The sequence below is a fragment of the Natrix helvetica genome (assembly GCF_964273705.1).
Source record: "Natrix helvetica genome assembly, chromosome: 7".
Lineage (NCBI taxonomy): Eukaryota > Metazoa > Chordata > Lepidosauria > Squamata > Natricidae > Natrix > Natrix helvetica.
This window is the reverse complement of record NC_138558.1, coordinates 42,483,334-42,509,943: the sequence shown is the minus strand read 5'-3', so window position 1 is coordinate 42,509,943 and position 26,610 is coordinate 42,483,334. Positions and strand designations below refer to the sequence as shown.

At 34.2% G+C, this 26,610-nt stretch overlaps 1 protein-coding gene across 12 annotated transcripts in view; it reads right to left on the bottom strand.

Moving 5' to 3' along the window:
- Nucleotides 1-1,748: 1,748 nt before the first annotated feature.
- Nucleotides 1,749-26,610, bottom strand: part of PCM1 (pericentriolar material 1) — a 60,273-nt gene continuing 35,411 nt past the window's right edge. For 7 of the 12 annotated variants that reach the window (XM_081960252.1, XM_081960254.1, XM_081960248.1 and 4 more), the window contains 20 exons: nucleotides 24,853-25,043; nucleotides 23,256-23,424; nucleotides 21,398-21,756; nucleotides 19,863-20,024; nucleotides 16,421-16,477; nucleotides 13,974-14,146; nucleotides 13,761-13,889; nucleotides 12,314-12,434; nucleotides 11,192-11,332; nucleotides 10,808-10,941; nucleotides 10,344-10,478; nucleotides 9,344-9,508; nucleotides 8,211-8,270; nucleotides 7,469-7,598; nucleotides 6,249-6,406; nucleotides 5,792-5,867; nucleotides 4,618-4,874; nucleotides 4,230-4,322; nucleotides 3,991-4,114; nucleotides 1,749-2,731 (listed from right to left, as the gene is read on the bottom strand). In XM_081960252.1, the coding sequence (XP_081816378.1) occupies nucleotides 2,706-2,731; nucleotides 3,991-4,114; nucleotides 4,230-4,322; nucleotides 4,618-4,874; nucleotides 5,792-5,867; nucleotides 6,249-6,406; nucleotides 7,469-7,598; nucleotides 8,211-8,270; nucleotides 9,344-9,508; nucleotides 10,344-10,478; nucleotides 10,808-10,941; nucleotides 11,192-11,332; nucleotides 12,314-12,434; nucleotides 13,761-13,889; nucleotides 13,974-14,146; nucleotides 16,421-16,477; nucleotides 19,863-20,024; nucleotides 21,398-21,756; nucleotides 23,256-23,424; nucleotides 24,853-25,043 (2,860 nt within the window). In that variant the 3' untranslated portion in view covers nucleotides 1,749-2,705. The remainder of the gene's footprint in view (nucleotides 2,732-3,990; nucleotides 4,115-4,229; nucleotides 4,323-4,617; nucleotides 4,875-5,791; nucleotides 5,868-6,248; nucleotides 6,407-7,468; nucleotides 7,599-8,210; nucleotides 8,271-9,343; nucleotides 9,509-10,343; nucleotides 10,479-10,807; nucleotides 10,942-11,191; nucleotides 11,333-12,313; nucleotides 12,435-13,760; nucleotides 13,890-13,973; nucleotides 14,147-16,420; nucleotides 16,478-19,862; nucleotides 20,025-21,397; nucleotides 21,757-23,255; nucleotides 23,425-24,852; nucleotides 25,044-26,610) is intronic. The other 5 variants (XM_081960255.1, XM_081960250.1, XM_081960251.1 and 2 more) reach the window with 3 other exon arrangements.

Genomic DNA, 26,610 nt, shown 5'->3' with positions numbered 1-26,610 from the left:
GACTGTCCGGAGGCTTCCCTGACACCTTCGGAGCGCTTAAAATGACCCTCCGAGCAAACCGGAAGTGACTCCCGGTTTGCTCGGAGGGTCGTTTTAAGCGTTCCGAAGGCTTCAGGGAAGCCTCCGGATGGTCCCTGAAGCCTCCGGGTGGGCGGGGGAGTCTCTTTTCGCCCTCCCCAGGTTCCTATAAAGCCTCCCGGAGCCTGGGGAGGGCGAAAAATGGCTTTTAAAAATGGTGAACTCAGCTGGCCAGCGCGCACATGCACGCTGGCCAGCTGACAGGGCAGCGCCTCGGGTGCCCTGACAAATGGCTCCGCATACCACCTGTGGCACGCGTGCCATAGGTTCGCCATCACTGTCCTAGGCATTAAAAAAAAGAGGAAATATAAAGAGCTTTTCTGACCCACAGGCCCAGGGAATGAGAAAGGAAGATGGAAATCTCATTATTGAGCTCTCTTAAGGAAGAAGTAATTACAATATTGATCAGACAACTGAGCAATGCAAGCTCAAGAAGCAAACTCGACCAGCTTGGATGGCTGGGGAATTCTGGGAGTTGGAAGTCCACAAGTCTTAAAGCTGCCAAGTTTGGACACCCCTATATTAAGTCAAGCATCTTAATTAGACTCTTTTAAGAACTTGAACAAGGTAAAATTCCTTTAAGAACTAGTTATCTAAACTTTTACCATTACAGCCAATTCCCAGTCTGGAGCCCACCAAATGTTTATTACTATGATACTACCACTTTTGCTACTGCAACCAAGTTCATATTGGTAAGTCAGTGCACACTATAGTGTAATGTCATGTTGATTTGTAGCAAAATGATAGGAGGTACTCCACTGAGGAATGCTGACCTGATGGCTAGCCATGCAGTTATGCTAAGCCATAAAGAGGATCAAAGAAGCTTTCCAAGAGAATGTATGTGTTGATTCTGTTTCCATCTCTACTGAATGCAATGCTAATGGCTGGATCTCATTGCTAATTCTCTGGGAATTTGTTTTCAATTCATTTCCCTTGATATATACATAAGTATTCATTTCTTAGTGAGATTTCTAGATGACTGCATTTTGCAATATTCTGCATCTTATTAATGGAAGACCACGGCATTTTTACCAAGTACCTGATTTGGTTTCTATTGAGTGGAATGTTGTTCCACTTGCTACTCAAGTTTAAGCATAAACAAAGCCACACAGTCTTCTGAAAGCAGAAGAATTTGTGCATTTGCACTTCTGAACTGAGCTAAGACTAAACAAGATACAATTAAATACTTCATATGTTAATCTTTAAAAGTATTCACTTCCCAACCCCAGGGATGTTTGAAGGCACTGCCCTTTTTGCCTTAAAATATTTTGATCCACTCTGTGCATCATTCACTTGAGTAGCAATAGACTTTTAAGGCAGCATCTGATTTTACATAGTGGAATGAAAGTGTGTTTACAAGGGGAACGTTTACTTATGAGACACATCAAAAGGAATACATTATTTCAAATACATTCTATCCAGGTTGGCAAGGCATCGTTGGTATTTTCATAGAACAAAATTAGGTATTAGTGCTGTCCTGCACATGCATGGCAAGAAAAAATGCCATACTGTTGTAACAAAAATAACATTCTTATCATTCCAATTTTGAGAACAGAGGACTCTGGATTTAGATATATTTCCACATAATATTTTATCACAAGGTGAACAGTTGTGTTCAGAAGAAACAGTTTCTAAAGGGTATAAAAAACAATCGGTGAAGAATTCTGAAGTGGTTGAAATAACAATATATTTAATATATTTAACTTTCCTTACATTTTCGGAGCTAGTCCATTTAATCAAAAAGAAGGTACTGTATATACAACTGTTTGGTGGAGATGGTGTAAGGGAGTAAGTAAGTTGGTCAGTTCTTACACACACAAAGCTGACATTGGTTTGGGATACTCTCCCCAAACTATGTCCACAGGCAATCACCTCAAGCCATGTAGCCATTTTTGAGCTATTATGATGACCAATGAAATGGTTGAGAGAGCAATCATTAGAGATCTAACATTATCTATTATAAAGTCAAAGATTTATTATTGTGTTATATGTGCTAAGAGATTATTATTATGACCACTATTTAGAAAAATATTTTCATTTCATTTCAATCTGATCTTTTTAATATAGTTTTATTACTCCTCATTCTCTCTTTGCACTGTAAATCTTTCTGATAAAATAATTATAGCTCAGGATTTACTGTAGTAAATTTGTCAGTTTTTAAGGTACCCCAATATGCTACTGGTATTGCAAGAAGAGCAAAACATTGAAGAGCACCTTTGGATCAAGCCTATTATAGTGTGATGAGAACTCAGTAACACTTTTATAAACAAACTAGCAATAAACTTTTTAAAAATCAACACTTTTTCCTTGACTCTATTATTACTCATGGCTCATCCTTAGCTTCATATAGCATTGTTCAAAACACACCTACATACAAGTCAAATTTTATTTAAAACTACATGGTAAAATTGCTAAAATCACAATAATAAAAACATAAGAACTGCAGCCAGGTTGAAAGTTTAGCTGTTTGAACTTTTATGAGAAAAAATTAGCAAGCCTATTCTAAAAGGCAGTGTGTGAAAAACTACTTTACATTTTATACAGATTAGAACACATGAAACGTAGTAGTGATTTTCTATTTGTATTTATCAATGAATTAGGCCACAGAAACATTCCAGAGGTCCTTTTCATGCACTTTGAGCTCCAACAATCTCTGAAAAAAGAAAAGAAAGTAACTATTCATCAACAATACAAAATACATCTTTGTACTGAAACCAGCTTTAACAAAGGTGTTTTGTAAACTATAGTCAATAAATATATATATATATGCTCAGACCACATGTTCATTATTCTCATTGTGAAGATGAGAGTTTATTGTTCCCTACAATTAATACATATCAAAGTGTATTTCCATCAATGTAAATAGGTAATAATTTTGGGTACGTCAGAATCAGTTTAATAATTCAATAATAATAGAAAACAAAATAGATTATCACTGTGCAAAATTTGTCCATCTAGAACACAATGTTCTGGAAATTCTGGAAAGTTCCAGTCTTTCCCCGGAACATCCTTGACCCACCTCCTAACCAGGCTGTTAGGGGATAGTTCAAAAATTTCCAGAAGTAACTTCTTTAAACACGCAGCATTTTGAAGGTTGAATTGATTCTAATTTGGAAATTATTAAATATCTCTGGAAATAGTTTAATTTAGTGGTTACCAAGTTAGAAAGCAGGAGACCATGAGTTCTATTCCCACCTTAGCCATACAAGCCAGCTAGGTGACTTTGGGCCAGTCACGCTCTCTCAACCCAACTCATCTCACCAAGTTGTTGTTATGGGGAAAATAAGAGGAAGAAAGTACATTGGGTATGTTCATAACTTTGAATTATTTGTAAAAATAATAATAAAGGCAGGATACAAATAATTGAAAAACAGAAAAATACGAAGGCCCAGAATGGAAATGGAACATTCCAGAGTTCTTGAGGCCAGTGGATTTTGTACATTTCCAAGAAAGGATAGAACCTGTTAAACTAAATTTCACTTTGTTAACTGGTTCACAACCACAGCAAGACAAATTATGAAATGTAAGTGTTCTCTGACTTGAGCTTGATTCCTTGTAATTTCACCGTATAGTTCTGTTGGGCAATGATTTGGGAATGGTTTCTTATTGGCATATTCTGGGAAGTTTCTTTCACTTCCCAGTCTTGCCTTCAGTTCTGGGGATTCTTGATGATTTGCCACTCAAGTATAACAACTCCCTCTTACATTTTTAGGATAACTAAAGTCATCAATCTATTATAGAAATAAGCATATTATTTCAGTTAATAACAAAAATGCTTTAAGTCTGAATGCAGAACAAAACTAAAAATGTTTATCTCCTACCATAGTTCTAAAGTCTACAATCTGCATCAAGTAAACTAATTGTATCAGCATGAGTAGGATAATCATAACTAAAGTAATCAAAGATTCTCACCAGGTTCCTTCAACATCTGAGGATCTCCTACTAATTCCTCACCCTGCCTTTCTGCTTCAGCTAGAATTTCTTCAGTGATACTATTTGACTGAGACTCTGACATCATTTTTTTCATTAGTTCTTCCTGAAAATGGATCAAAAGAGTAATTCTCACCATTTACTAGTTTTGTCCACTTGTTCTACACCATACTCTTAAAAATAACCTTTTTGTTTTGTACATTTCTTAGCATAACATTTACCTCTGAGTAGACTGCAAGTTTAAGCGGTATGTCTTCAAGTTTTACAAAGTCATCTTCATCAGATTTCTGACTCACATTTCCAGAACCAGTTTCCTATAGAGAGAATATTTTAAATGTAATTATTTATCTGTAAAATGTATAACTTGACTTTCAAGAGCTCAAGGAGTTCCCCCAAACATTTTTCATGAAAATAATTACTTATTGACCACTTCCTGTTATGAACAGATATAATCTTTCAGTAGAACAAATGTCACCAAACTAAACTAAAACTAAACAATAAAACTCTAATCCAAAAGAAGCATTCTAGGTAGACAATTTTCCAACCATGCATTCTTGAGGCTCATATCATATATTTATACTACATTTAAAAGACAAAAGCACCACATACATATTCATTAACCAATACAGGAGATTCTGTATCAGGACTGCCAACTACAGAGCTTTCAGGTGTTCCCGATGATGATTTTGAGTCTCCACATATTGCGTCTACAGTTTGGTTTTCATTTTCGGTTAATGGAGAGTTTGTTTTTTCTGTAGCTAATATAATGCTGGCATTAAAATCTTCAGCAACCCTAACAACTAAGGATTGCTTTTCTTCTGTAAGATTAAGATACTGAGGTACAATAGCGGGTATATTTTGATCATCTGAAAAACAAACAATATTTGATTATGTTGCTTGCAAGGACTGGGATTTTATAACAGTTTACACAAATAAACAAGAGTTCATGAATATGGAAAATATTTCAAAAGGCTACATTAAAAGATACATATATTTTATAGAAACGATCATGTTGAATAATTTAAAACTGATCTGCTATAACTAAGTCAAAACTTCAATCTGCTGACTTCAGTTAGACGTATTAATTGTTAAGATGGTCCAAGATTGCAGTTTTAGAGGTTGAAAGTATAACACATTGTGACATTTTGTCAATTAGTTTGTACTCTGAATCCAGACTTCACCAAGAGTTCACGCTACAAATATATTACAACATAATACTTTGAATAATAAGCAAAATAATAATACTTGAAACAATTTATATAGAAACAGCAGATGTCTACTTGTGTCCCAGAAATAATTAATAGGAAGTGTTCTAAGCAAAAACATAATATAAGATCAACTTGTTCTGTCCATCTTTATCTTGTTCTCCTTCTGCTATTTAATTAATTTTCTTTTATTTATTTTACTAGTTTTAACAAAGCCAAATGTAGATCCTGTTAATGTTACTTATATTTTCAAGTCTAAAAGCATGAAATCTTAAGCTCTGAAAAAGCAGGATACACTTAATAAGCTCTGAAGTAAGAGATCTGCCATGCCATAGAATCCTTTATGTTCTATTTAATAAATGTAAAGTATTCATAAAATAAACACTGATGAGTAATACCTAGCTTTTATTTAACTTCCATATAATTAACATAAAAAAGCAATTATTTTTATGAGTGCATTTCTGTATTTCTACCCCGGCCCAAATCAAGCATCATCCAAGTGCACAAAAGTTTCAGATGATTTTTTTCCTAAGAACAAAAAAATGCCTTGTAAATAAGTTTTTCTACGTTCATTTTACCTTTAGTATTTATGGAATCTTGTTCAGAAGATAAAGTCTGACACACATTTGGATTTTCTGATATGGACTGTGAAATCTGGGACAAAATAAATTTATTTACTATTTTGACTCATTTAAACATTACTTAGCATTAATTAAAGCTACAATCTTATCATGAAACATGCAAAGAATCTTAAATTTAGTGTTAATAGTAATGTTTAGCTTCAACTAGTTTAGCAAGCAGGAGAATATTCATTCATTTAAATCCATTGTTTCTAAAACATTATATTATTACCGATTAAAAATCCCCATCAATCTTCCAGTCTGTTTGAAAAGACTGTATTCTTACTTAGCAAATTTAAATTTTACAGTTTTACCACAAGTGCATAGTTCTAGATTTTCTAAATAATTATGTTAATAAATTTTTCCAAAGTACGAAAACCTGTCTAGCATCAACACACACTCATTCTCTCAATACCTGTTCTTCTTCGTTTTCAGCTGTAGTTTCATTATTTGCCTGGAGGGAGGTTTGAACATCTACAGGTCCTTCTTCAAATTCATCTATTTCTTCATCTTCATTTTCATCTTCTCCACTTCCATAATTAGTGAGAGCCTGAGTTTCTGCTTTAGATAAGCCTAGAATGTGTGAAATATACTCCAATCATAAAATAGACCACAGTGGCTAAATACATACATAGAAACACAAATGTTAAAAGCCTTAGTTTGTTCTTTACCCCAGTGTGAGTTTAACAAAGTCTAAAGCATGGGTGTAAAACTTGTCGCCACGTTGCTGTCAAGTGACGTTTTGTGATGTTTTTCCCATTTGTGGAGCTGGGGTGGGTGTGGCCTGCACGACGCACCTGGCCCACGGGCTGCCAGTTTGACACCCCTAGTCTAAAGGGACATAGCCTGTTTCCAGTTTAAATTTTGAAAATCCTAAATCTTCTGTTTCAAAATAAACTATCAAGAGACATTAAACAGGGGAGAAGGAAATTATTTGGGCTCAAGAAATATAAATCAAAGACTCCTTTGAAATATAAAGCTAGCTATTTGAGTCTTTAGATTCTAGCCTTGATTCTACAAATGCGATTATACAAAATATTTTAAACACTGAATAATGAGTAAGGCTAAAACTGTGCATCATACATGGATATCTAATCGCATAATTTTATGTTTATTTTAATTATCTAGAATGTGCAATGTAGCATCCTCCCAAGTAAATACAGACTGGATGGAAGTCTAAGCCTATTATACAAAGAAGCTATAAATGTTCAGCAATAATGGTATGTGCAGTACAATATTAAAAAAGAATATAAGTGTATTTCATTTTCTACTGGAGACACAGGAATGAAACAATACTGTGGGAACAGTTCTTTTCATGCACGTAATCAACTTTAGAATGTAAGTATAACTGTTAAACCAGGCTCAAGGGCCAAGCTAGTCATCATGACTTTAGTTTAGACTAGCATCTATTGCATATCATCTTAAACATAGTTCAGGCTCAATAGGTGTAATAATCTACCTGATACATTTAACAATTGGATTGACAAACATGTGAATACATTTATCTATATTTATTTATTTAGCAAATAGCAATTTATCTATAACAAGCTAGAAACAGAATTAGTGATCTTTCCTTCCACTAATATAGATGCTTGATTACATGAAATTATAATCAAAGTCATTAAAGAAGCTTACTTATGGAGACTGGACAATTTTCACTCTCTTCTTCCTGATCAGAAGGATCTGATCTTGTACTGATTGGAATTTCTCTGCTGAATATTGCAGCTTCATTAACTTGCTTAATAGTTTCAGTTTCATCTTTGTCCTAGAAATAAACAAAATTATTGTTATACAGAATAAAAGAGTTTTAATTGTTTAAGATTTATATTTAGTGAAAAAAGGGATGAATCCTATAATGTCTATTCTATAAAAGATTTTACAATTCAAATTTTATCATCTCTTCCGATACTTCTTAAAAACAGTTCCGTGTGTGTGTGTGTGTGCGCGTGTCTGTGTGTCTGTGTGTGTGTGTAATCTTGGAGTAAAGAATATGAAAACTCCTTAATGTGGAAGAACCTGTTCAACAACTATTATCCTTGCTTATGAACATCCAAGAAATATCTAGTTTGACTGCTGCTCAAAAAGAATTTAGGTTAATTTTGCTGGCCATGCTCAGTATTAAAAAATTAATCAAAAAAGCCCCAGGATCACCCCAGTTAGAACAACCTCTTAAACACATTTCTACACGAGTATATGAGTATGTGTGTTTGTGTGTAAAGGTTAAATAACTTATCTGATCATTTGAGATAAATAATTAAAAAGGTCATTTATCTTTTAAAATTAATAGTATTCATCAGAAATGATAAAACACTGTCAATTACAAAATCTGCAAAAATAAAGAAATAGGTCATATTCCCCATTGCTTAAAAATCCTTACTTTGTCTTCATCAATATCTTCAGTAGATGAACATACTCCTTCTTCAAGTGATTTTTTTACCTAATAAATAGAAATTTGAAAGAATACTGGCTTCTGTTCAAACTAAATACCAACAACCAGATAAGATCGAGATATGAATTCTGAGCCATATATTCATTTTGCTGTGATTTTCTTTTCAGTTGGTAACAATTAAAGTATTTCAGTATTGTTTAACTAGATATTTTAGTTTTCTGTAGCTTGTCCTATTAGAAGTGACTATTAGATTGGTTCTGCAGGCTCTGGATTGCTAAAACAGAGATATAGTTGAGTGGTTAAGTTTCCTTATAACTTAAAAATATAAAGGTCAGATGATTCAAATCCTATTGTAATGGTAGTATTTTAAAACTCCTTATCTTATTTTTGTCATGTCCAAGACAAAGGCAGAGTGAAACCTTAATTAACAATAATAAATTTAAAAACCAAGGCACAAAGAACCATTCTATTCTGCTATTCTACAAATAATAAACTAAGCTGAAGAATTTAAAGTACAAAGAACTCAGACATAAATAACAGGATGTGGTCCTATTATAGCAAGCTAAAGTAAACCTTCATGGTAAGACTCTGATGCTGTTTGATATTAGAACAGAAAAAATTCAGCATCCTTTGACATCTGCAGTCTTACTAGTAACAAATAAAATAAAGCAACATATACAACCTTCCTCACATTCATGAACACTAATTTCCAAAATATGCCTGTTTGTTTTCATTATTGCAGAAAGAATGCAAAATGTCATTTATTAAGAATGTAAAACATGGTTTAATTTTGAAGCTGACTTACTTCCTAAGCTGAACAGAAATTCTCAAATAGAGGCCCTTAATAAATTCTTATTTATTATCAGATCAGCCCCAGTCATTATGTCTGCTGTTTGGAAACAATGGGAGCTACAAATGAAAATATCTAAGACCAACAATTGGGAAAAATTGAATAGTTCATAACTGAATATCATTTGACCTCGGAAAGAATATTGACAGTAAGAGAATGCATAGTAAAATATCAAATTTGAAATATATTAACAAAATTAATATATTTACATTACATGAAACTAAATTTTATATTGGCCTCTTTAAATGCAAGATTGTGCCATTCCACCTACTTCTATTTTTGGTTTACATTTTTGCTTTGCTGTCAGACTGTTATTATCCAAGTCTTGCATGAGTTTAAAAAAGGCTAATTCATTGAATAAGACTTCAGAAATCTCAACAAGAAGGTCTTCCCCACAATCCTTTAACTTTTTACCAGCAAATTTTGCCAGTGAATCCTGTCCAAAAAAGAAAAAAAAAGAAAAAAAGTTTTAATATATCGATTATGTTTAACTTTCATTCTTTCCCACCTCCTGATTATATTCAAGGTGGCTGACACAGCATTATTCAACGTTACCTCATAAATTAACATATTAGCTCGAAAGCTTAGCTAAGATCATTCAATGAGTTTATGGGTAAGCAAGGTTCTAAGGAATATAGAATTCCCCATATTTCTACTGTGATAGATACTACTTTTTTCAGATATTTTCTGATTGTATATTCCTCGTTTGATTAATTAATTAATCAATGCACCAATTTCTAAAGCAAAAATAGAAGGCATTTTGACAAGTGTTCACGAAGAAGCTCTGTCAAAAGAAATGAGAGTTATGTCACAATCCTTCTGAGAGACATTTCTCTTTTAACGAGCATTTAAAAATATTAAAAAGGACTTGGATAATTCTCATTTTTAACCACTGAAGTAACAAATGATTCATCAAAAGTTGTATTAAAATATTCATTTTATGCTATAAAGATGAGTACATTTTAAGTGTCAGCATTTACAAATCAGACAAATGCTATGGATTGCACTTTCCAAACTTATAGTTGAGTTGCCAGATTATTTAAGATCTCTTTCATATTAATTTTTCAAGAAATTATAAAGCGCTTAGCTTTGATTCAGTAGCTTAGTTGCTATATAAACAGATTTACTGAAGTGGTAAAAACAACTGCCATCATTGGCAGAAACATTCACTTCAGAATCAAGGTAAAATAATCTTTCCAAAGCTTTACCAGCACAATAGTGATTTTGAAAATAGTCTCTATTTTTACAGAGCTCACAAATTGTATACTTGCCTGCAAAATGCTACCAAGTTGCTTATGAAATATCTTGACAAATTCTTTGCTTTCATCATTTTGTTGAGTTAGGGTTAAGACCATACGTTTTACAACAGTCAAGAGTTGGGAAGTACATATTTCATCCATGTGTTCCTAGAAAGTGTTGAGATTAAATTTTATTTAAGCTAAGGATGTATGTATGAAAAAAGTCATTTAGTTTACATAACTTGATTATAAGTTTTCATATAAAATAGAGATAAGAAAAAGATCAGAGCTCAGTCAATCAAGTGCTTCTTTAGAAAATACAGAATAGGAGGAAATATCCTAATTTTGGTAAGAAACACTTTTATTTTGGATAAGTGAAGCATCACCTTCTCTACAGGGGGAATCAGCTGCTTCTTAAGAAAAATCTAGCTACAAGTTTCTGTAAGAGCAAATTCTTATTTTCTAACTGGCACTTACTAAAATCAGCATTATAATACCTTCAGAAAGGGGATAACTTCTTTCATAATTGCTTTAATTTGTCGATCCAGCTGCTGAGTATCTATTCGGGGGCAAGGAATAGAAGATACTTCAGTAGTCTGTGGTGCAGAACGGCTTTCAACTGCATCTGAACCTTTAAAAAAGTATGTTAATATTAATGTTTTTCCCCTCACAAAAATATAATTTCAATATAAATAAACATTTCTGATCTTTGATTACATAAATTATAAGTAAGCATACTGAAGAATAAAAAGTTCAATATAACAAGTGTATAGTCACTGCCTTTTTACACAAATTATGCACAGTAAATACCAAAACATTTACATTCAATAAGCAATGATAATATAGCAGATAATACCCTGAAATATGCAACAAATTAATACCTTCCAATTTAGAAGAAGGAGCAGTCTGGAGATTACTACAGCAACCATCCTCGGACTCAAGGTTACCCTCTGCAGCTATTTTCATCCGTTCATATTCTCTCATTCTAGCCAATGCTTGGTCTAAATGAATCACAGTGTTGCCTATATGTGGGCAGGAAAATCATGTAAAACATCAAAATCAAATATTACCAGGTGCAAATTAAACATAAAACTGGAAAAAGAGGGACCAAGATTATTCTTAAGTATACCTGTTGTTGATAAATCACAATTAAGGTAATTGGGACTTAATGACTGAATGCATGAAGGAGCTAACTACTTTGGAGATATATAATACTTTGAAGCTAATGCCTAACAGAAGAGAAAATATTTTGCTCTCTATATTAACAGAATTACGTTCTTTAACCTGTAACAATGAGTACAAACTCCAAGTCATTCCATTAGGCATAAAATGTTTCTTTTCATAAAGTTGTGGCACTGCTCCATATCCAAAGCCAAACTGCTCTGGATAATTCTTGCTTAATTATTTGAGAAATAGAATGTGATGGCAATCACATTTCTTTTCTTTTTTAATGCAAAGAGAAATGCAAGTTTGAAAAAGGGATAACCTGTACCAAAATGGACATTAATGTAAACTGATCATTATCTAGTCGATTGTTCTGGTAATGAAACTAACAAGACAAGGTGGTCCTCCTTTAACAATCACTTCTTGTGCAACTGTTCAAACTTGCAACATCACTCAAGTTCTGGCTGGTGCTGTGCCCTTGTGGTCAAGTGATCACAATTGGGTGCTTGGCAACTGGCCCAGTTTTCTAATTATTGCAGCATTACACTGTCACATTAGTACAATTTGTGACTTTCCCTGCCAGATTTCTATAAGTAAAGTCAATGGGAAAATGGCAGGAAGTCAAAAGTCGAAATCATGAAGTCATCGTGTAATCGCACAGTCCTTACCTATCAACAGTACCAAGCAAGAGAAATTGCTGAAACCACCATTATGTGATACTGCACTTTGTGCTGCTTCACACAGCGATGGAAATTCTGATCCCAGTTACAATTAATTGAGGACTGTCTGTATTCCAATCTCAATGACTTGCAAATTACAATTCTCAGGTTGGTGCTTACCAAGATCATCAGTAGCAAATGGTTCAAAATTTGAAGATGTAGATCTAGTACTGCCATTGTCTCTATCATGTTGTTCAGATTCTCTGCAAGCACCTTGGTCAAAATTCTTTGCAAATGTCTCCTTAAAAAGACATAACACAAACATTTGGCAATGCTTTTCCATAATCAATCGTCTTTTTGAAATTTTATACATTACCATTTCAGAATTTTAAGTAAGGTTATTTTAAAACCAACTACTCAAATTTGATTTCGTGCAGGTATATACCGACCTGTTAGCTAGGAATGATAGAAATTGAAGGGACACACATATAGTGTGATTGAGGAAGATAGTAAATGTGTTCAATAAGATCAAGCCCTCAACCACTTAACTGAACATATATATGTGTATGTTTGTGTGAGGGGGGCAGGATGGCTAGAAAGAGCAGTATATCCTTTCCTACCAAAAAAATTGCTAGTAAAGAATGAGACTTTAACTGCTCCAGCCTATATTCTTCCAGGGATGATTCAACATCAGAACTGGAAACTTCTTTGTTCCCACACCAATCTGCTTATTTGAAATGCCATGCCACATCTGCAATATGTTGAACTGCTTCTGGTTAAAAGATTTGCATCAGGAAATCACCAAACTCCCCTGAGGCAGGACAGAACATTCCCAAATTGTCCAGACCTTCCATTTCCCAGATCAACGACTTCTGCATATTCCTAAAACACCTGACAAACATCTTGCTATCTCTGTATCAAACACAATTTTGTTTCTATGTGAAGTAACAATTCTCACTTTAAAAATAATTCTTAAGTATTGGACAAGTAAATTCAAGTAAGTAATAATGTCAAAGCAAAATACTAAATTCATTTAGAAAGCTATCAGTATGTAATAAGAAAGAAGCTATGGTAGTCGACATCATCCTCTGATTTTTAAAAAGATAGCTCTCTTAGAATGAAGATCAAATGTTACAGTAAGGACAAAAGATGTTATGAGAGTTAAGAAAAGATTAGATGGCATAGTAATTCAAGTTTAACATAATATGATTTAACAGATTAACAGTTGGAAGGGACCTTATTGGTCATCTAGTGCAACCCCCTGCTCAAGCAGGAGACCCTACACCATTTCTGACAAATGACAGACCAATTTCTTCTTGAAAGTCTCAAGTGATGAAGCCCCCACAAAATCCGAAGACAAGCTGTTCCATTGGTTGATTGTTCTCACTGTCAGAACAAGCTGGTCTTCACAGTTCAAGTTTTATAGAATATTTTATCTATATTTTACACAAAAGTTTAAGAGTGTAATTCACCCTTCGCACTTATACAATATGTAACTCAGTAAAGTGGACAATTTAAATTTAATTGTTCAATGAATTTTATGCTAAAAACTAAAATAAAAAATACAACTTTGTTAAGTAAAAAATCAAAATTGATCTTAAAATATCCTAAGGTTTAGATAACTTACATCATCAGTAGTTGCAAGGCTTTCACTGGGAGTAAGCTCTGAATTTGATCCTATCCAGGCATTTGAGTTCAGTTGCTTTGGACATTCTCCTCTTGTATTATCTTCAGATGCATGTCTGGTCACTATGTCCTGTATAAAGCAATAGTTTTTGGTAGAAATTTATTTTTCAGAAATTAAAAAAAAGGCAACCTCAAATCACAATTTTCCAAGTACCTGTAAAGCATACAGTGCTCTTTGCCTCAAATAATCTGTATTTAGCATCTGGAGTTCATGGAAAAGTTCAATTAGAAAATGAGGGCGAGATTCATTTTGAGATATCAAAGTAGCTACTTCAGAATAAATGGTGTCTCGTAAAGCTTCAAACATAGAAAGGTCACTGCCTGTTTCTGCAGAAAGATAAAGACATAAATACCCTCATTATGTTTACATCTTAATATTATTTTTTTTATTAGAACGAAAGTTTTGAGGAGAATATATAGCACAGTTGTGGTATGGTCACACCTTCTAGGAAGAAGGCAAATTCTTCAGTTCATGTTTGAAAGGAAATGAGATATTTCTGTTCAGTGGTTTATTCTCTGCAGGATACTACCCTATAGTTCCCTGATCTTGGTGAGGCAGTTGCTAAAAATATGAAAAGTCCTTACATTTGAAGGAAATACGGAGTATGCCAAATATAATCCAAGTTATTTTGTACTTAATTTACATTTCTAAAACAAATTAATTTCCTCACATCTCTTTGCAGAACTAAAATTCCAGAAAAAAATCACACCACAGACCCCGACATATAGATACTAATGATTAACCACAATTAGATACATTCTCCCATTCAATTATGAATCTTATTTTAAACACAGAATTAAGTTCAGTAAGAATTTCCCAATTTAATACTGAAATCCCAACTTCATGCAGATATTTATATTTAATATACCATATTACCACAGAATGGATTTGTAAGAAGGAATAATATACGAGCTCAGGGTCAATGTTCCGAACTCCAAATATTAATACTTTAAATTTATTTCCAAATGTCTCAAATATTTTCCCTATATCCCACTATCAAGTCATTTTTATTTATTATTTATAAAGGTGTGAATTTCTAAAATGATAGCATAGTCATACATTATTATATATATCACTTATCACCTATAACCTACAACAGAGAGCCAAATCATTCCTGACATTTATGGACCTAATCAGTTTCTTTACTTCATGTCTGTGTCATGACTCTGAAGAAGTAGGCAGCTATCTATATTTTATGCTATACTTTTTTATTCAAGATCTCAAATTGTCAAGATCTCAAATTGTTGATTTTATCTGCTGTTGAATTCTGCTAAGTTCAATTTTACAGACATCCAATGATGAATTTTCTTTTAAACATTAATTCATCCAGGTCCTTCATTTTTTAAATGATAAGTCTTAACTCTATTCCACTTGACGCACAAACTTATTTTCTTGCACCTAAGACTTACCATGTTTCCCTGGAAATAAGACCTGGTCTTATTTTTTTGCGGGGGGAAATAAGCACTCAGGGTTATTTTCAGGGAGGTCTTTTTGGGGGGGGGATGTGCAGGAAGCTGTGAGCGTGGCGGCCGAGTGGGAGGGCTGCTACCGCTGGCCCCACCCTTTGTCCCAATGTCTGCTTGCCAGCAGCCACAACGGGCCAAGCTCTCGGCATGCCCCAACTTCCACCCACCCTGCCTGCTGGTGGAAGGCAAGGCAGCTGCAGAGTCTCCCCAGGCGACTATGGCAGCCATACGCCTAGCTCGCACAGCAGGTATGAGAGCTGCAGCGCCCGCCAGGGCCAGGGCACGGCACCGGCAGCACCGAGTAGGCATGCAGCCCAGAGCTGAACAGTCCAAACACTTGACAATGCAGGCTGGTGCCTATGGGGCACCTAAACAGTTTTCGACCAGAAGGAGATGAAGCTCTGGGCAAAAAGTGGATAGCAGAACTAGGCAGAGGCAATGCCAATGCGCTGCTCATCTTCCAGATTACCAGTAGAAACAACACACAGCCTCTCTCAGTAAAGAGAATTGCAGGCAAGGCTGCATTCAAGCGAGTGTGTGTGTGTGCGCGCGCGCAGAGGAGAACCGGGTATGGGGACTGAGCCTCCCTCACCCAGAAGAAACATGCAGCCTCTCCCAGTAATGAGAATTCCAGGCATTTGCCAGCATATTAACAACATATTAAGATCCATAGCTATGTTGCATAATGTTTGGATTTTCAAAAGGTCCCACAATTAGATGGCTTTAAGGTACGAATAGTGTATAATAAACTATCATTATTTACTATAGCTTATATATTGTTGGAAGTTAATAGGTACTCATGGTTGATGATTCAATCACAGTTCAAGAAAAACAAAAAAATAGTTATGTACTGGCTAAAGAAACAGCTACATATGCCCGATTTACTGGCATTTCTAATATAAATGATACTACTTATACCCCGCCATAAAAACCTTTCATATCTGCAGTATCTGCCACATGATCTTTTAGTAATAATACCTATTCAAGTGAGTAGATTAAAAAAAAACTTTCAGTAGTATGTAGAAGTCATCTGAAGTAATGAAAGGCACATTCAACAATTAAATAAGCAAATAAATAGAAAAGTTTAAAAAATGAAGGCAAGTAAGTTTAGAAGCTAAGCAGCTGCTGCATTACCTGGTGCTTGTATGCATGCATTTCTGTTAGACTGCTGCAGTATTCTCCTAGCATGTGCTGCAGGAAAGGTGCGGGTGGGAAGGACAGACAGTGATAAACACAAAATGTGTATCAGAAATAAAGGCAAGGTCTAGTGAAATAATGGGAGAATGTCTACTTAATAATAACATGATTTTTTAAAAACTTCACTTGGTATTTTTTTTCATTCCAGGAAAGGGAAAAAAGTATCAGATTCAAAAAGTATTTTTTTAAATACATGACTTTGCAATGGTGCCCATACACAAGTCTAGGTGAAATCAATTTGTTGTCAAATAAAATAAAAATAAATATTGTATTTAAATGTAATTTCAACATTAAAATGATCTCCCATCATTTCAAAGACCCAAAAAAGAAGAAGAAACAGATAAACATTTCTTCCTATTTGATAAAAAGAAAAAACTGGTCCAAAACCATAGTTTGTATTATAATCATGAGCCAGTCTCTAGCCTCCTGGGTCACACACTTGTTTTCTCTCCTCTTCCATGGTAGCTATAAAATTACATGCTTTTGCTTTGGATTTGTAAGTTTTTAATGAATTATGCAAGCTATAACCTATAGTACAGATAAAAATCCTTTGATAGGGAAAAGAGCCTTCATAAATGATACTTTACTGTCACTAGAACTAAGGCGTGTCTCTGTTTCAGACAAATCCTGAATAACATAGGAAGTTAATCTAATCTAAACATGTGGCTGAATTAAAAAAAAAAGCATTTGATTAAAAAGTCAACTGTAACACTACAAAACGATCTAACGTTTTCCAGAGCTGCAAGAGATTCTACTGTTTCTATTACTTCATTAATTAGATCAGTGCTTCTCAAATAGTGGGGCGGGCCCCCCAGGGGGGGCGCGAGGCTCCGTAAAGGGGGGCTCAGCTCAAATTATTTTATATATTTTTGTTTTGCAGGTTTTTTTTAATATTGTGTTCCTTTAAATCCTGTGCTCCTTTAAATCTTTTCTGCTACAGTTAATAAAGCTATTCTTTGTTGTAAATTGATCCACATTTCTTTCTTTTTTTATTCTCTTATACGTTAATAAGGATACAGTGTTATGCAGAGGTGTACTTATAACAATTTTATAGACAAATGATACTATTTACAGTCGCGCGGGGCGCGCGAAATGTTTTCTTCTTCCTAGGGGGGGCATGACAGAAAATAATTGAGAAACACTGAATTAGATGAACAAAGGCAATAAGGACGGAGTAGTCTAGTGACTGGTCTACTTTGCAATTAATGGGACAATACATTCAAAAATGTATACAATGGTACCATTGCTACTCAACTGCTTTGAAACACATTGAATTTGGTACTCAATGCATTTTGACGTGAACATTTTGTCCTGGTACATTGTTTGTTTGCTATTCAACACATAAGCCAGAACTTATTGGTGTCGAGTCCCTATTATTCCTTATGGGAAATTTTTGTTTGGTACTCATCGCACCTCTTGGAACCAATTAACAATGAGTACCAAGGTATCAGTATATTGCTTGAAGAAGAGAGCTGACACCACTTGAACAGCTATCTGAGGAAACAGGATACAGATTCATTATTCCCGAGATAAGACAAGAACGACTGGGTGGAAACTTTATAAAGAAAGATCCAAGCTTGAAGCAAGGAAGACTTTCCTGATGGTGGGAATTATTAAGCAGTGGAACACTGCCCTCTGGAGTTCTGAGTGCTCCATCACTGGGATTTTCAAGCAAATGTTATAGACAATCATTTTCTTGGGTAGGTTTGAGTTATTTCTCTGAAACTGAGAAAGAGATAATGCAGTGGAAATCTTGATTCTATCATAATTCTGTAATGTATATGTAAATTTCATTCCGTTCTATTACAAACAGATTTTAGTATGTTTTCCCCTAATTGAAGAATATATTTTCCTAAAGCATCAAATTAGGCAGTAAGCCAATTTTCAGGACCTGCTCAAGGTCCATGACCAAATCAGCCACATTTTCTTTGGATGCAAAAATTGCAGCAACTGAAGTAAATCAAAAACAAAAGCAATGTGCTCTGAGATACGTATGTGACCAAAGAAAGAACTCTGGGCTTGCTATTATAATGTTAAACTATGGTTTTGTTATAGGGTTATACAACTTCAGACCCCGGAGGTGCATGCAGTTCCTCAAATCCCTTAGAGTCCCTCCAAAGCTGCCAATAAATCCTATTTTTTTAAATAAACAGTAGAAAGCATATTAACTAAATTTAATTAATCTAACCTGAATGAAATGTGAACTAAAGCCAAATCAAACACATCTAAATTTTGTCTGAGACTCAGATATCTTTTGAGAGTGTGTGACTCCAAAAGTGCAGGCACTATTTGGAACACTTCCAGTTTATTGTTAAGTCTGAATATGTCCATTCACACCTTATGCATGTATACTAAATATGTTTAGAACTACAACAAATAAATAGTTTTACTCTTCAAAATGAAGCTACTGTATATAGAGAAAAAATGTGGCCTTCTTTTATTGGGTTTGAGTCCCAGTTAAGAAAAAAATACTAAAGAACCTTATTTTGACAGTGTCCATCTAATCCTTGAAAATACTTCATAAGAGATTAGAAGACTGCTAAATGTTCACTGAAAGGAGAGATCTCTGAAATATGAGCAAAATCATTATCCAAGTCTTTCTGCCCAATTTTGAGATGTCCCCTTCAGGAGACGGCTACTCTATTCATCAAAATCCCCCAATTCTTAATGAAGCATTTTTACAAGAGGAGAAATTAGGTCTGTCAGTCCCATTACACATTTTTAACTGCAGATGTAACACAGAAACACACACACACATGCATGCATTTTGGATATATACAATGCACTTTTTCAAATATGTGTCTGTATATGTATACATACATACATACATACATACATACATACATACATACATACATACATACATACATATTTGAACAGGGTACTTTTTCACTATGAGTGTCTGTGTATGCATGTATAGTGAAACAGTGCACTGTTGTACAATTATTAATCAAGAATAATTTGATTTTGGAAACTTGTTGCTAACAATTTACTTGCTTTAAACATCATTTATTAAAACAAATTGGTAAATATAGCAATTAAGCAATTATTAACATTATAACAATATATCCCATTATTTTAACTGAAAGTTTTAATTTTAAATAAGCTTACTTGAATACATGTGTCATTATATTTAAAAGGATATTAATAGAATGGAAATGAATTTAGGACTCCAATAAAGAATTCCATCTATATTTTCACAACAGTACTTTTTATCTTATGTACTCTGTACTATGTTCTGCGAATATTCTGCTAAACAGCAGTTTATGTGAGTTATGTAACAAAAGGTTTAAAACCCAATTCCTTTTATGCAGATATGAAGAACATATGGATCTATTTATTTCAGAAGTATATCATTTAAATATTTTGAAATAAGTACCTGAAGACATTTCTGATGACCTACTATATTTAATTATTTTCTCCAATTGTTCACGATTCTTTTTACTGAACACTTTTGCTTGAACAAGTTCTTCTTTCCGAGTTGAAGGTCGACCACTCTTGTAAGGCTCACATGTACTAGAAACACTGGCACTTTCAAAACCTTTAAATAAGTAAATTTTCATTTTACAACTTATTCTAATTCTCCAAAGCTGTAACATTTTAAAATGTCAATCAATTAAGCAAAAAATAGAGTCTACATAAATTGAATCAACCAATTTAAACAAAAATGGTTTGGTTTGGATTAAATTAATAAATATTGATTTGAGTCAAATACCAGAAACCATACAGACTAATTAAATGTTACATGTTACAAGACAATATTATTTCTGAAAGTTAGGCACTAAAAAAGAAATCTATAAGCAATGGCTACAAATTGTTTACAATGGAAATGTACAATGGGTGAAAAGGCATTCATTCATATGGGCTTGTCCCATAATCTTCATATTATGATTTAATGTCACAAAGTGTATTAATAAATATCATTTATATATGAATATTATTAGAATAATATAGCAAAAATGTTATTTATTAGCATTAGGCAGCAAAAAAGATTAGTTTTCAACGTTGAAAAGTATAATCCTAGTTTTTATCATCATAGACCACTCTGCATTTAATCTGTTCACTAATTCCATAAATCCCAAGAACTCTTGATGGTCATGCCTCAAATTAGCTGGCTATAAAAATCTCAATATTATTGTAGGAAAATTATATTAAACTATTGGCCTAATGTCTGCTTCTTTTTTTTGTGATTACTTCCATTCAGAATTAATGTCTACTTCTTAAGATGGAACGTCATAAAGCTAAAAGTAATGACTTGAGGGTCAAGTCATCATGAAAATCTCTATAAACCTTGGCCATGTGAAACATATACTTAAACTTAATGACATCAAATTTCACAAAGAAGCAAATACCTCATCACAGAAATAGTTTTGGCAAATAGCCAATTACCTCTCTTCAGACATTTCCAAAAGGAAATAAAATTTTATTTTGGGCAAGCATAATATTTTGCAAATTGATGTAAAATATATATTCTAGATTATTTAATAGAATTAAGAGGGCTAGCAGATTTGCTCCATGTGCCATTGGGGCAAGAGAGATTACAGAAGGAGCTTCCATCTAAGAGAAGAATATGAAAGTACTGGTTCAGTTACACTGGGAATTGCCACAGGACCTGCACATAGGGGAAATAATTATAGTTTTACACTGATACAGCCTGTATTAAGAGTTTTGTGGACTCAAGTTTCTTGAGGTTTTCTCACCTCAAGAAAAATATAGAGAGCTACCCTATATATATATATATATATGCTGGTTTTGCTGTATTCGGGTCTTTTCCCGTGTAAGATTGAGATTGTCTTTGCAACGTTTCAGCAAGATCTCACCTGCCATCTTCGGGCTTGAGCTTGAAAGCTCAACGAAACGTTGCCGAAAATACACACACACACACACACACACACACACACACACACGTCATACCATTAGCTCTAGGTCGTTTTTTAAACTGGAAACTACTCCTCCTCTTATTCTTGGACTTTGGTGTTTTGTCTTTTGAAGCCAGACTGGCCTGTGCAGATGCTTTCCTAGGTTTAAATGTTTTTGTCACAGTAGTTGGATCCACTGGGTCAGGCATGCTACTAAAGCTTTCCAGAGATTCTTCATCAAATTCCCTTCGTCTGCTCATGTCAGGTTGATTTTTGTGATTGCTACATGCTGCATTTTGCACTGGGACTGCAAATCCAGTTCTGAGAAATGGCTGTTTCTCTTTTCCTCCTTCCTGATACTCATTTAACCATGCTGATCTATTTTCCATCTCTTCTTCGGGCTGTCTCTGACATCTTAACAAAGACAGAAACATTCAGAATATATTTCAGTCATAGTAGTAAAGCTAAACATTTTCCAATAAAAGTTAATAAGAAAATAAAAAATATAATTTAGCACAATTCCATTGCTACTTTGCACAAATCTCTAGCACATCAGTTCAGCAGTCTTCATCATTCAATATAATCGGTGTTAACAGCCTTCAGCAAATAACCTTGCAAATACAAATATTGGGTCCAAAAAAGAGGTTGAATGTGTCTTCAAATAATACCAAGATATGGTAAAAGATTATAGGTTTCTGCCCTCACATCACTGATATTTTCAAAAACTCTCTATTGCCTAGCAATTAAATTGATATTCAGAATAATATGGTACTTGTAGCAAGAGAAACCAAACTAAAATTATTCTATAATTTATCTTTTCAAAGACAGTTTGGAATTAAAACCAACAATGTTCTAACTGTTGTATTTATGCGTTAACCAGCTGGGTGACTTTAAGCCAGTCACTCTCTCTCAACCCAACTTATATCCCAGGGTTTTTGTTGTGGGGAAAATAGGAGGAAGTTGTGTTGGATATGGTCACCACAAAGTAATAAAAGTGGGTAAACAAATACATAAAATGCCAACTTTATTATCAACCTCTATCATAATGAAAACCAAGCTATTCTGTGCTCAGTGTTTTCTACCAAGAAGAGTTTTTTGGATACAAAGCATTATTCTGTCCTTCCTTATTTTTTTAAAAAAAAGTAAAATATGAATCATCCTATTATCGTATTTTTCTGTATATAAGATGCACCGGAATATAAGACCAAGATTTTAAAGAGTTAAATTTAAAAAAAAGTTTTTGCACTCTGCACCTCTGCATGCCTCGTTTTTTGTGAAAAATGAGGCATGCAGAGAATCTGAGAGGTCTGCAAAGTGCTCCTGGGGGCTGGGGGGCAAAAAAGAGCAAAAAACGGCCCACTTTCGCAAAAACGGGGTAATTTCTTTGCAAAAAAGCAGGGCATGGATAGGGTTTGGGATGCTTATAGGGGCATGGATAGGCTCCTTGGGGCTGGGGGGAGAAATGAGCAAAAACTTGCCCATTTTTCACTTGTTTTTCCCCAGCTCCCAGGAGCACTTTGCAAGCCTCCCAAACCCTCTGCATGTCCATTTTTATGAAGGGGATGGGGTTACGGGAGGCCAAAAATGCTGTATTCAGTATATAAGACGCACCCAGATTTTCACCCTCTTTTGGGGAGTAAAAAGGTGCATCTTATACTCCAAAAAATATGGCAGTAGATCAATTGCTGCTAAACCCAAATGGAATCAGACTAATACTCAGTACCTTTGAGTAAAGGAAATTCCTCATTTCAACAAATACGTCTTTCACTATGAATTTTACTGTATTTAAGAGAAAAGTATACCAAAATACAAACAAAACCTTTTTTTCACAAGCAGAATACCAAGTTTGAATTATAATGCAATGCCGCTCGCCAAGCACTAGCAGCAGATGCATCATATTAGTTTTCAGATACCTTTGGTTCTCTGCTCCAGAGGTAGAATTACTTTCAAATGGCTTTGGAAATGCCATATAGTCAGCTTTTCCAGTACTGTTATGGTTTAAGGTTGGCTGATATTCACTGTTTTGAGCATTACAATTATGTGAAAAATCCCCAGATGGAAACATCTGGCCAAGATTGATGCCTATAAAAATAAATGAGATCAGAAATAGATTATACACATAATTCAAGTATTTTTTTTATCACCACAATACAAGAAAAGTAAATAAACATTAAAATATTATTGGGTTTTCCAATTGTTGCTATTTTTCTTCAGGATACTCAAAATATTTCAGATGAAATTATTCCATTTATAACCAAGCTATGTCAATCTCCTGGCTATAAGACTGATTTGAATCCCCATAGATGAGATTTGTACTATAATTTATATATTTACAAGGGAAAAAAATAAACTTTAAATAAATTTAGAATAAGAATTCTCAATTCTTATTCTCAACACCTAGATATTACACTTTTTATTTAAACTATTTCCTAACTAATGCATTTGAGGAGCAAATAGCAAAATCAATCTGCACATTGTTACTTCCTCTGACTGTAAATAAACTTTATGTTCAATTCAGTGGTGGGTTTCTGCCGGATCGCACCGGATCGCGCGCTCCCGTTCGGCAATGAACCCGGAAGTACGTTCTTGCCCCGCCCCTGGTGAAGGGACGACGCTTGCCTGCGCTCCACCAGCTCGGCTGGGACCGGAGACGTTTCCTCAGCGGAGCGGAGCTCCTGAAAGGGACGCAGGCTCAGCCTGCCAGGCTGCCACCGCTCCACTGAAGACATTTCTGAGCAGAGAAACGTCTCCGGTCCCAGCCGAGCTGGTGGAGCATAGGCAAGCGTCGTCCCGTCACCAGGGGCGAGGCAAGAACGTACTTCCGGGTTCATCGCCGAACGGGAGCACACGATCCGGTGCGATCCGGCAGGAACCCACCACTGGTTCAATTGAGAATGTTCTCTTACAGATGAATAAATGCTGCAGGGAATATATTTCACTTTTAGTTGATTCTAGGGTGCTGTAGGAAAGTTCAAACTTAATCCTTTATTCTCTTATATAAAATGTACTAACACCTGAATCAAAAGAATAACAGCTTCAGTTTTGTTTAGAAAACTGAATAGTTCAAATAAATATTATTAAACAAATACATCAATTAAATTCCTTTTAGTTTTTAACAATTTCTCTTCATTCTAGATTACTGTAAGGCATGCAAACATGTATTCTCTTGTTCTTAATCTTTGCAATTAATGCTTTTGAATAACAGTTCATTATTTTTTCATCTTAATAGTACTGAAGGAAAATATTTAGATGGAAGCAATAAATTAAAACCACACACTCTACATACCACAAATTAAACCACAAATGTCATCTTCTTTTGCTATTAAAGAGGCAATTCATGCATGTTCTATATAACATTAACACATTTAATTAGTTAGAAGATACTTAAGAAAACAAAGAACAATTTGCTTTGAAGAAAGAATGATGTGAAAGTAGGCAGTGCTTCCTGGCTGTTTGTTTGCAATAAGAAAATCAGTATCATTGCTACTCCTAAATTCTGAAAATGCCTACCTGGTGGAAAAGAAGATAAATTGGTGAATCCAGGCATATTGAATAAGTTCATTGCTTGGGAAGGGAAACTAAAGGGACAAAATACAGTTGGTGATGGATGTGGTGGTGCCCTGTTGTCTTTCTCTTCTTTAGTTGGTCTGGCCTGCTGCTTCTCTTGTTGACGCATGAGATTATTTAACATTTGCTTCAATCTGCAATTAATTATAAGTGCTGGTGTTTATTTATGAACAGAGAGTAATATAAGGTTGGTGAAAAATATTAGTTTTGTAATTAAATAATGTAATTAATTTGTAATTAAATTAAATTACAGTTAATTATTGAACATAGCCAGAATTGTGCATACCTGTTGGCAAAGACTAGTAAGCAAAAGAAAAGCAAATAACAAACAGCAGTTTGCCATAAACAGCTATCAGAAAAAACCAAGATGGTCTACTTGCTTAACATGTGACTTAACATCTATATGTATATCTTTTAAAAAGTAAATAAGGCATTATAATTATTTCATTGTTGCTATTATCACATAAATGCTTAAACTTTTAGAATGTACCTCAGTACTGTAATAGTAGTTTATTAATTGATTACAACCTTACCAAAAAACAAAATACAAAATACAGGATAAAATTATAGATAAAAGAAAATACAATAATAAAATACATATGTAATAAATATAAGAAATCATCATTTAGATAAATAAATCTTCTTTACAGGATATCCTGTCTGTTTAATAGAAAGGGGTTCTTATCTCAATCACCTTAACTATAAACCTAACAGTTCTGATAATATATACATTAGAGCTCAAAAGGAAATAGGACAATCTACAACTCGGATCCCAGCAGGCTGTCTTTCAAATAGGGGTGTTAAATATGTACACCTATATAGTTGACTTCTTCAAGTGAGGTAGCTTTTATAAGGCCCCACATTAGAACTATTTTTGCCCTGAATACTTCAAAATAGGGGTCAAAGTACCTGGGCAATTATAATTAAATTAAATAATTTATATAATCTTTTATACCATTACCAAGCTTCTTTTAAAATGATTTAACCACAAACCTATGTCGGCAATTCCCTATTTACTATTCCCAAACAATAAAAATTCACTTGTTCACAAGGTTCTCCATTTGTATGCCAGTCATATTTCATGTTTTTTGCTAAATACCATTACTTTAAATTTGGTTTTATTGATGTTTAAAAAATTAAGAACACAGAAGGTATTTAGCTTTCACAACAGTCTTCAAGGACCTAATACTTTGTCATTAGAAACAATGTCATGATATAAAAGGATATTAATAAATTTATCATGGATCTTCAGCATACAAGTGTAAGAAAACTATAGGAATTCTAGAATATCAGACATAGAGTGAAAAAACATCGGGGATAGAATATAAACCTGTCTAATATCATTATGGGTAGATATGCTTAGAGAACCATTCCCTCCTGCCCCCCCTACAGACTTTCAAATGGGTGTTTGAGTAGAGGGTCTTAACCATGAATAAGAGTCTGGATTCCATATTTAAGTTGGCCAACTTCTTCCACAAAATGTTTCTCTTTATATAAAGGCATAGAGAGATCTATAAAGGCAGTGAACAGTTTCTTGCTATTAGTTATTTTGTTATGAGATGGTGCAAAATGAAACAATTGTCTATTGTGGGCACTCTGATCTAAATCCAGCTTGTTTCTCCACTAAGAAATATTTTTCCATTACCTAATCTTCTATTTTGCATGCATTTTAGTCACAATTTCAATAAGGTTTATCAATTT